Below are 10,174 nucleotides of genomic sequence, written 5' to 3' on the forward strand. Positions count from 1 at the left end.
AATATACATATATACATATAACTGATAATACCATTGTTATTGGTGCACTGAAGAGACGCATAAGCATTGTGAGCAATGAAAGTAGATCGGGAGAAACAGATGTTACTGTTCCTACACCTGAATGGAACGATGGGCAAGAGAAAAGGCGTTGGGCCTTTTCGGTCATTGGTTTGGATAGCAATGAGAGGAACAAACAGCCCATATCGTAAAAACAGTTTATAGCAGCAGCGTAAGGCACCAGTTTACAAAAGCTGGGCAACTGAAGCTGATTCCCAAGTACCCACTAAGGAAACGTCTATCCCACCAAGAGATTTTGCGCAACATACGCTTCCACTTAATTTCCTATTTACAAAAAAGGAACAACTTTGGTTCCTCTAATAAACAATTTGTCAACTACTTACTCTCCTATTAACCTATAAACAACAGTTACCTGCTTCTGAGGGTTGCTCGGGATTAAGGTTCGTATAAACTGTCAAAAAGGCTTACTGGCTTGACAGAAAGAATATTACCCAAGTGCAGTAGCACTATTTGCTACTGCACTGCTTACGACGCAACCTTCGGTGGAACTACAATGACTTACCCATGGCCTAGCAACCTTGAATACTTTTCACCCCACCGATACATAACAAAAGACAATCCCTCAAGCCGGTGTTGCTCTGTAACCTGTCTGTCGTCACGGCTGCTACTTCCATGCACAACCATACCATCTCTTTCAACCTCTGCATTTCACACATTGTATAAGAATATATAATAGGATTTACACACGCAACAGCAGTGAAATAAGAACAACAATGCCATTTACCAACAGGTACTGCATCAGTACAATGACTGTTTACTACCTTTCAGTGGCTGTCGTCATAACACCTTACAATGGCCCATGACACATTCAAACTTACATTATTTACACTTCAATGGTAACGGAATCACATTTTTTTAAACACCACCACAACCTGTACCCAGCATACCCCCACATTCACGAATACCTTGTAGCCTTCTCATGCTCAAAACAAATTAATGCGAAGGAAAGATACAAACCGTTCCCCTTCTACAGTTTCGTACTTGTTTCATGGAAACACTACTCTTGCACCTCTACTCACCAAAACCTGCCTTATTTATTGCGTAACTGCAAACCGAAGCAAGGCCTCCAGTAGTGCCTCATCTTTCTCCTGGACTTCTTTGTTGGCCAACTGTGTCCCTTCCACCGCTACCCTGTGGTTGTGGTACAACCACAGGTCCTCTCCATTCGCCTGAGTCGCTCCAGCCCGTACCAATTTCAAATGATTTTTCCAGCGAGTCATCCAAACAATTTTCCATATAATCATCATGAACTGCTGTGTTGTGCGAATTCTTTTTGTATGGGCATGTTCGTTGGTTGTGCCCTGCCTGCAATCTTCAACCCATATATCACATGTCAAATAATTTGTGACTACAAGTAATCACGTCAACTAAGCACAATGCTAACATTACACCACTTCAACTTTCTTGCATTGCCAACAACTTTGGATGCACATTTAATTATGTTTTTATTTGCTACTGTTGATAATAAGAACGAAAAATACCCACTTCTTCATTATTACCTTCACTGTCCACTTCATGTATTATATCAATTAACTACTGTATAACTACGTATGCAATTCCGATAGTACCTGCAATGACCACACTTTCTTTTCTTCTTTGCTTCTGCATGCTTGTGATCACCTTTACACCGTGACACCCTGGGATCTAACAGCCCGAATGTTCTTCTACTTCTATCGTTCCTCACTCTTGAATCCATTGCAAATCCGTCTCCCCCATATCCCCTGTCAATCCACTTCTCCTTTAGGTCCACGGAATGCTTGTCAAACATCTGCTGCAGGTCATTAAACGCGTCATCCATGTAGGAGGCATAGTAACACATAGTATTACAGCTGGACTTTAAAGTGCCATATCTGGCCATTTGTGTCAGTTGTTCGTCTGCAACAAATGCTTTCATTCCATTATTACTACAGTAAACTCCCTTTGTCCACCGCTTCGAAATGCATGCTTCTGGGATCCTGTTCATTCCTTCTACCACCATCACGCGAAACATGTGAGCACAAGGAATCCCCTTTGACTCGAATTTCATGCAAGAGCAGATTAGATTCTCCATTGACCTATCATAATCCACCCTCCAACTTATTCCGTGTCCACCATATTTCGAGTAATAATACGTACGACTCCCTCCATCCTCGCTCCAGCCCTCAGAAATTAGAAGTCCTTGCCTGTTCAAATGCTTCCTCACCATGAAGAACACATTCCTTGTAAACACCTCCGCTGCGCTCCACTCTAATTCGGGCAGGATTGTGGTTAAGACTGGTTTTGTGTTTTCGCTTGTGTGAATTGCTTTGCTCTCAGTATGTCGAAGCCACGCTATTGCCAAATCAAAACTTCTAACGAATTCATATAGTCGCATTTTTTCATTCAAGTACTCATTCAAAAAAGCATTCATTTTCTCACACCTTTGAGTACTTCTCATACCTGCAAAAAAATTACCGCGTAAATAGGCCTCTGCCCATAACCTTCTCCTACGGTATAACTCCTTCACCCACTCATTCTCTACCACCCCACATTCATTAACCAACCTAGCCCACCGATCCTCAAACTCAAGAGTGCTACACTTTCTCTCCATCAGGTTATACAACCTGTTATTAAACTCCTCGCAGCGAATATTACTCCGTGCATTTCTATGCAAGTGCCACGAACATAGCCTGTGACAAGCATCTGGGAGAAGATTCTTTATGGCTCTTCGCATTGCACTGTCCCCATCTGTCATCACTGCTACTGGCTTTCTACCTTTCATAGCCTCTACAAATGTACTTAGCACCCATTCATATGTTTCAATCCTCTCATCTGATAGCAGGGCACAGCCAAAAATAGTACTGTTCAAATGGTTGTTTACCCCTGCAAGTACAACTAGTGGCTTGCGGTATTTATTTGTTTTGTATGTTGTATCAAACACCAATACATCTCCAAATACACTGAAGTCCGCACGAGATTTAGAATCTGCCCAAAACAACCTTGCCAATCTTCCTTCGTTATCCACATCATATTTATAAAAGAACATCTCATCGGCATCCTTCTTCGCTGCCAAGAACCCAAGTGCCCCTTCTGCATCGCCATTAAAAATATCTTTTCTACGTTCCTCGTCCATTCGGTTATACAGATCCTTAATGCAAAATCCCACGTTACTATACCCTCCAGCTTTGATAACAAAATGTTTCATTATCTGGCATATTCTGGCCCCAACCAACTTTAGACTTTTTGCCTGCGCATATTCTGCATCGCTCACTTTTCTATGCGACCTAATGTGTTGCACACTTGCCTCTGATGCCAGCGGGTGATTGTGCTCCATAATGAAGCGTGTCACCACATACTTTACCGATTCTATGTCATATTTCACGCGAAAGCAAGCCCCACACCCGGTTCTTGTGATTGGTTTTGCTTCTCTTTTCCGGTCTTCATAATTAAACCACTTTTCATTCCTATAACCTTCACAGCAACATACCCATTTTCTAAATCTTGAAATGCCATCTGCATCTCGTTTGCCATTACTTTTACGAATCCCAAATCCGCTTAGTTTCGCATACAAATTATAGAATTCCCCAGCTTCTTCTTCCGTGTCAAATGTTAATTTCATTACGTCATCCACGCCTATTGCGCCCACCAATTCATTGGCCTCCTCATCTTCGTGTCCTCCTATTGAACCACCGCTTTCTTCAATGAATGTGTGTCGGTCACACTCAGGTTCTTGGTTAAGGTCAAATGACCTTAACCTGCCGCAACCATCCATCCCCATTCTTCCGTTCTCTGTTTCCTGCACCATGTCATGAGTTTCAAAGTTATGGACAAAAGTACTCACCTTTGATTTCTCTACTTCTGTTCCACGCCGCTGCATTCTTTCACCACAGCTTCGGAAGGGCCTTCCTCAGATATATGTACCGTCACCGCCTGCGCCTGAATTTACGCCAGTAGACACCACCTCTGTCTATTCCGCCTTGACTTCTTCTTTACCAAATTTTTGCCTTCGTCCGACCTCACCACCTGTCTGCAAACACACCCATCACTGCGGGCCCCAACATGGCTGTGTGTTTAGTACCTATTACGCTTCCTCTTCGGTGGCCCCACCATGGCTTTGTTTAGTACACAAAGCTTCGTCTTCGATGTTTTATACAACAAAACCGGCACCGGCGTGTTAATTTTTATGCTTTCCGATAAATAATTTTGTATTCAACGAAATTGGGGTCTCCTGACTGTCTGATGGACGAATGCCGTAAAGCGCTGGTCGTTTATAAGACAACCGTTTTAACTACATTTTATCCCATAACCCAACATTTGTATTTAAGGCACGTTGGCAACTCTGTCACTGTAATGGTTGACAGGCACAAAGAGCTGGTCTTTTACTCACCAACGGGTTTTGTTTCATTTTATCCGATAAATCAGTCTGTCTATATGGCACCGTCGGTATTATGTTGTTGTAATGGAAGAAAGCCAAGGGGAGCTCAAACTTTTAAACTGACACACCCGTTTCAATATAATAATGGTCCTCAAAATGGATTTAATCTTTAGTTGTAGTGCAGGAAAGCCATAAAGAGTTGGCTCTTTATTCAAAAATGCATTTGTATTTAAAATTTTCTATTCGCTAACATTTGTATTCGACGAAAATGGGTAGTCCGTTGTTATTATGGACGAAAGTGTTCAAAATTGGGGTTGTTTTAATAAAGTTAACGGGTTCATTTTTACTACTTAGGCCATTATATTTATGTTAATTCCATTTCATCCCAATGCATTTTCAGCTTGTGCTGTACGCTACATTTCCAATGTCCAAACCGCGGTTATAGGTCATCACTTCCTTTTCTACAATTATTCCCTTTTGCGTCCGTACTTGTCAGATTGCAACGTGGAGGCTTCTTTGCCATATTTTTTGCTTTCCACACCTGTTTTCTGAAGTTGCGAATGCACTACAGAAATTACCCGATATTCTGTTTTTAACTGGTACAGAGAATTCAGAATTTAAGGCTCTTAGTTTTGTAAGGTAACCAAGTTTTGCATTATCTTCACTTACATACACATCTCAGCTCGTAATCAACCTGTTTGTGTTAATCAGAAAATCTCTTCTCCTTGTTCATCTTGTAACTCTTATATAAGCCTCCAACAATACTGAATAAGTTTTTATTTCTTTATCTGGTGCTTTTATTCCACACAAATTTTGCTAATAGCTTGAGCTTTTAAATATGTGTGTGTGTGTGTGTGTGTTTTTGTGTTTATGTGGCAAGGGATTTATATTCTGATCTGGTACTGGATTCTTTGTTTTATACTTGGAAAGAGATTGTTTGTCCAATACATTAGTAGATTCCTTCCATCTCTACCTCTTTTTCATGACTTCAGAGATATCATCATTTCTGAAATATCTCATACACGTCCAGACTAGAATAAGCAAACCGATGCTTCTAAATTCTTGGTTCTTTGGATCTTGAATTTCCCTTTCTGTTTATTGAGCAATTGGATATGGAATTTAAATCAAAGAAGAAGAGCTGCGAGATGAAAAGTGACAATATAAGAAGCGTAAAATCGATTAGCAATGCATCCGTACACACATATATTTGACAATCATCAATGATGAACCATATTAAGAGATTATTGACCTCAAAAAGATCGGCATGGAGGAAGCATGTATAGAGTCAAAAGTACTTTTTACCAGATGTTTGTCTGTTGGTCGATTTGAAAACTGAAAGTTCAAGTTATCAGTACTGGGGGCAAGCTTTCCTCATGTAGTTGCCAATCTCATAACAGGCTCCGCCAATTCTTTCATTGTACTGTTATCTTGACATTGTAGTGTACATTATCTTTATGCAGTTCTGACTACTTTTGACAGCTCATCCGGATTTGAGAACTGAAAATCAACATCTAGTTTATGGACATTAGAGTGGTAATCCCTGATTTCATCTAACGAAATCTCTAAATCTTAAATCTAATTAAAGATACAAAACTAGAAAACACATTAAATCTCAAATTCTACTATTTTTACCTGTCTTACCCAGCAAATCTCAAATTCTGGTTTCACCAATGCCCACAAACACATTAAAGAGGCACGGACATGTTGACTTGGGTGTTCAATAACTATTGAGACCTAAACATCATTATTAAGCTTAATTTTACTTAATCTTAAATTGCTAAATCTTATCAAATTTTACTCGTAACAACTCCTTACTTTTGAAAATTTTTGTGTGAAGACTTCAATAACTATTACGACCTAATCTTAGTTGATGTAGCTCATCTACTTATTAAATGTAATGCTAACTCATTGCTTTGATGTAGCTCATCTACTTATATTTTTGTGTGCATGGAAACCAAACCATTGGAACTACATTATTCCGACATATTTACTCACAGAAAAGTGTGGTAGAGTACGTATTTACTCACAGTAAAAAATTTTGAATTCATCACAAAACCTGACTAGGATTGACACAGAGGTTTTCGTCTTAATTAGTACCACTTGTTTCTTGTTCAGAATGGTTGATGGGGTTTATTTTCAGTGGATATAGCCCATGTGATATATACTGCGAAGCATCAACTACGAATTTATAATTATTGAAAGTGCAGAAAGGAAGCAACCACACTTTTCTGCCCTTTATATACCGCTCTGTGAACTGAGACTTGAACCATCAAACTTGCCTAGGAGATCTCTAGCCAGTTATTTGTAGCTCGAAAATTCAGCATTGAGAAGAAATGGAGAAAGCATCAAAAAAGCTGATACTATTTGCTTTCTTTGTGATTGCTTCATGTAAGTCTTTCCCTCCTGCATGCACACACAAATTAAAGAAAAATGTTTCCACATCCCATGAAAGTTAAGGTTCTTACATATATATATCTTTGCAAAATGCAGAATTTGCCTCTCCTAAGATTTTAGAAATCATTTTATATTCCACTGAAATTCTAAAAGTTCTCAATTATATTCAATTATGTACGTAGATGTTAGACTTCCTCACCGAGCTTTTTGCATATCTCAACTTCTGGTTCACCCATAGCACACAAACACGCTAAACAAGCACAGACACGTTGACATTGGACTTCAGTAACTATTGAGGCCTTATGATCATTATTAAGGTTAATTTTGTTTAATCTTAAATTGCTAAATCTTATCAAAATTTACCCGTATCAACTCCTTATTTGAAAATTTTAGTGTGAAGACATAGAAACTGCTCATGATCTACAGGGACATTAGGCATTCGAAATAACTTGAGATACAATGAAAAACGAACGACATATAAACTATTTGACGAGTTAACCAATATGATTGGTGTAGTTTAAACTATAAACTATTGAACTGAACTTGCAAAATTCATTTGCAGTGGTCATAGGGGGACCAATAGCAAAGGTGGAAGCCTCAAGAGTCCAACCAGCTGAGGCTGAAGCTGAAGCTGAAGCAGAAGCTATAGCTGAACAATTGATAACAACTCTGGAGTCAACTTTAACTGATACTGTACGACGTTGCCCTTTCCCATGCTCTACTGGTGGCGAGTGTCTGAATTTTCTTTGTGGCAAGACTAGATGTGAATATATCAAATTCAGTCGCCTCAAACGCTGTGTCTAGTTTCTCCATAATTATCACTTGATTTCATCTCTTGTAGAACCAAGGGATTTGTAAGGCGCCTTCAATAATAAAGCATGTGAGAAATCATATGCAGTAGTGTCATGTATTAAGCGCCGATATGTACTTTTCTTGATGTTGTTCACTTTGCTCTTTTGCTTGTATTTGTCTTTCACAGTACAGTGTACGTTTGATTTGGGTCATCCTGAAATAAAGTTGATTGTTATCTATATTGGCATTTATTTGGTACACGGATGAGAGGCCTTGAATCTTTATTTTGATCATTTAATCTGGTCTTTAGAAGTTACTGTTAGATTAAACATTTTAAGTCTATGCCCTACAAGTTGTGGATCAAGTTATGCTATTGTTGTTAAACATAACGACTCAAATTGACGAAAGGGTTAGGATTATATGGTTTAATTAGTTGGAAGGGTAACTTATCAATTAATAATTATAGGGTCAAAAGTTAAATTTCGTAACAGTTTGAGAGCCATTGAAATATTTTACCTGTCTTTGTATGTATAAGTGTGCATGGTCATCAAACCGCTGGAACTAATTAAAGAAGAAAAAGGTTGTAATTCCAAAGCCTTAAACCATTTTTGCGGACCTAACTTGCCTTGTGATGGATAGGAAATCTTATACATATGAAGAAAGCTTTTCGGTCAAATGGTACTTTCTATCATGTGCATAACCAATTGACAAACAAGTGATACAGTCAATTTGCAACCGGCACCATAGTTGATTGATAACAATAAAAAGGAAAAAGTAATCATTGTGATATTTTTCTCTCAACTAATCTATCAAATTAAAATCTTTTTATATTTCTCTATCTTCTTACTTATTTGAATTAATTTTTGGGATAATTGACGGGTATTTTACATATACGTACAAGTTAAAAAATCGAATTACACCCGTTCACTGTAAGTATACAGGTCAACTAGTAGTTTATGATATATATCGGGGCGATCCCATAGGGAAAAGTGAACAATTACCGGTATTACTAAAGCTTCTATATTATTTAGACTATCAATGAATTATAAAAAATTTAACCTACTGAAATTATACAAAATGACAAATAAAAGCTCCTTAAGTTGTGGTATCCTTAACTACTCATGCAAGTGTTATATTTGGATCATTGAGTACTACATCTAAGCTAGTTATGGTGTAATTTTCTTATGTATTTGAATCCTACTTTCTTAGTGAATCAATTATACTTATAACTAATCCATACATATTCTCATGGTTATGAAATTGGCTACAAGTTGATTTCTTCAGTGAAATTACATGAAATGAATCACTAAAAACTAGGAGATCTCTAGCCAGTCATTTGTAGCTCAAAAATTCAGCATTGAGAAGAAATGGAGAAAGCATCAAAAAAGCTGATACTATTTGCTCTCTTTGTGATTGCTTCATGTAAGTCTTTCCCTCATGCATGCTCACACAAATTAAAGAAAAATGTTTCCACATCCCATAAAAGTTAAGGTTTCTTACACATATATATTTGTAAAATGCAGAATTTGCCTCTCCTAAGATTTTAGAAATCATTTTATATTCCACTGAAATTCTAAAAGTTCTCAATTATATCCAATTATGTACGCAGATGTTAGACTTCCTCACCGAGCTTTTGGCATATCTCAACTTCTGGTTCACCCATAGCACACAAACACGCTAAAACAAGCAAAGACACGTTGACATTGGACTTTAGTAACTATTGACGCCTAATGATCATTATTAAGTTTAATCTTGTTTAATCTTAAATTGCTAAATCTTATCAAAATTTACCCGTATCAACTCCTTATTTGAAAATTTTAGTGTGAAGACATAGAAACTGCTCATGATCTGCATAGGCATTCGAAATAACTTGAGATACAATGAAAAACGAACGACATATAAACTATTTGACGAGTTAACCAATATGATTGGTGTAGTTTTAAACTATAAACTGTTGAGCTGAACTTGCAAAATTCATTTGCAGTGGTCATAGGGGGGCCAGTAGCAAAGGTGGAAGCCTCAAGAGTCCAACCAGCTGAGGCTGAGGCTGAAGCTGAAGCTATAGCTGAACAATTGATAACAACTCTGGAGTCAACTTTAACTGATACTGGAGGAATTTGCCCTTCCCGATGCTATACTGATAGGCAGTGTCAAACCCCACTTTGTCGCAAGACGAGTTGTGAACATGTCGACTACAGTGCCATCAAAAAGTGTGTCTAGTTTCTCCATAATTATCTCTGGATTTCATCTCTTGTAGAACCAAGGGATTTGTAGGGCGCCTTCAATAATAAAGCATGTGAGAAATCATATGCAGTAGTGTCATGTATTATGCGCCGATATGTATTTTTCTTGATGTTGTTCACTTTACTCTTCTGCTTGTACTTGTCTTTCACTGTACAATGTACGTTTGATTTGGGTCATCCTGTAATAAAGTCGATTGTTATCTATATTGGCATTTATTTGGTACATGGATGAGAGGCCTTGAATCTTTATTTTGGTCATTTAATCTGGTCTTTAGCAGTTACTGTTAGATTAAACATTTTAAGTTTGTGCCCTACAAGTTGTGGATCAATGAAG

General features: G+C 38.0%; 1 protein-coding gene across 1 annotated transcript; it reads right to left on the bottom strand.

Annotated features, from left to right (window-relative positions):
• Nucleotides 1-1,112: 1,112 nt before the first annotated feature.
• LOC113755993 (protein FAR1-RELATED SEQUENCE 5-like) lies at nt 1,113-3,913 on the bottom strand. Its single transcript, XM_027299821.1, has 3 exons — nt 3,878-3,913; nt 1,647-3,832; nt 1,113-1,383 (listed from the first exon to the last, which is right to left on the bottom strand). Exons 1-3 carry the CDS (start codon nt 3,911-3,913, stop codon nt 1,113-1,115), a joined length of 2,493 nt encoding a protein of 830 aa, XP_027155622.1.
• Nucleotides 3,914-10,174: the final 6,261 nt, after the last annotated feature.

Source organism: Coffea eugenioides, unplaced genomic scaffold (genome assembly GCF_003713205.1).
Source record: "Coffea eugenioides isolate CCC68of unplaced genomic scaffold, Ceug_1.0 ScVebR1_189;HRSCAF=777, whole genome shotgun sequence".
Taxonomy (NCBI): domain Eukaryota; kingdom Viridiplantae; phylum Streptophyta; class Magnoliopsida; order Gentianales; family Rubiaceae; genus Coffea; species Coffea eugenioides.

Bases quoted from the DNA above. Each gene is read 5' to 3' on its own strand.
- LOC113755993 (XM_027299821.1), bottom strand. From the start codon at position 3,913: ATGCAGCGGCGTGGAACAGAAGTAGAGAAATCAAAG. The intron at 3,833-3,877 runs GTGAGTACTTTT...GACATGGTGCAG, and splicing joins CAGAAGTAGAGAAATCAAAG to GAAACAGAGAACGGAAGAAT. The intron at 1,384-1,646 runs GTACTATCGGAA...TGAAGATTGCAG, and splicing joins AGAAAGTGTGGTCATTGCAG to GCAGGGCACAACCAACGAAC.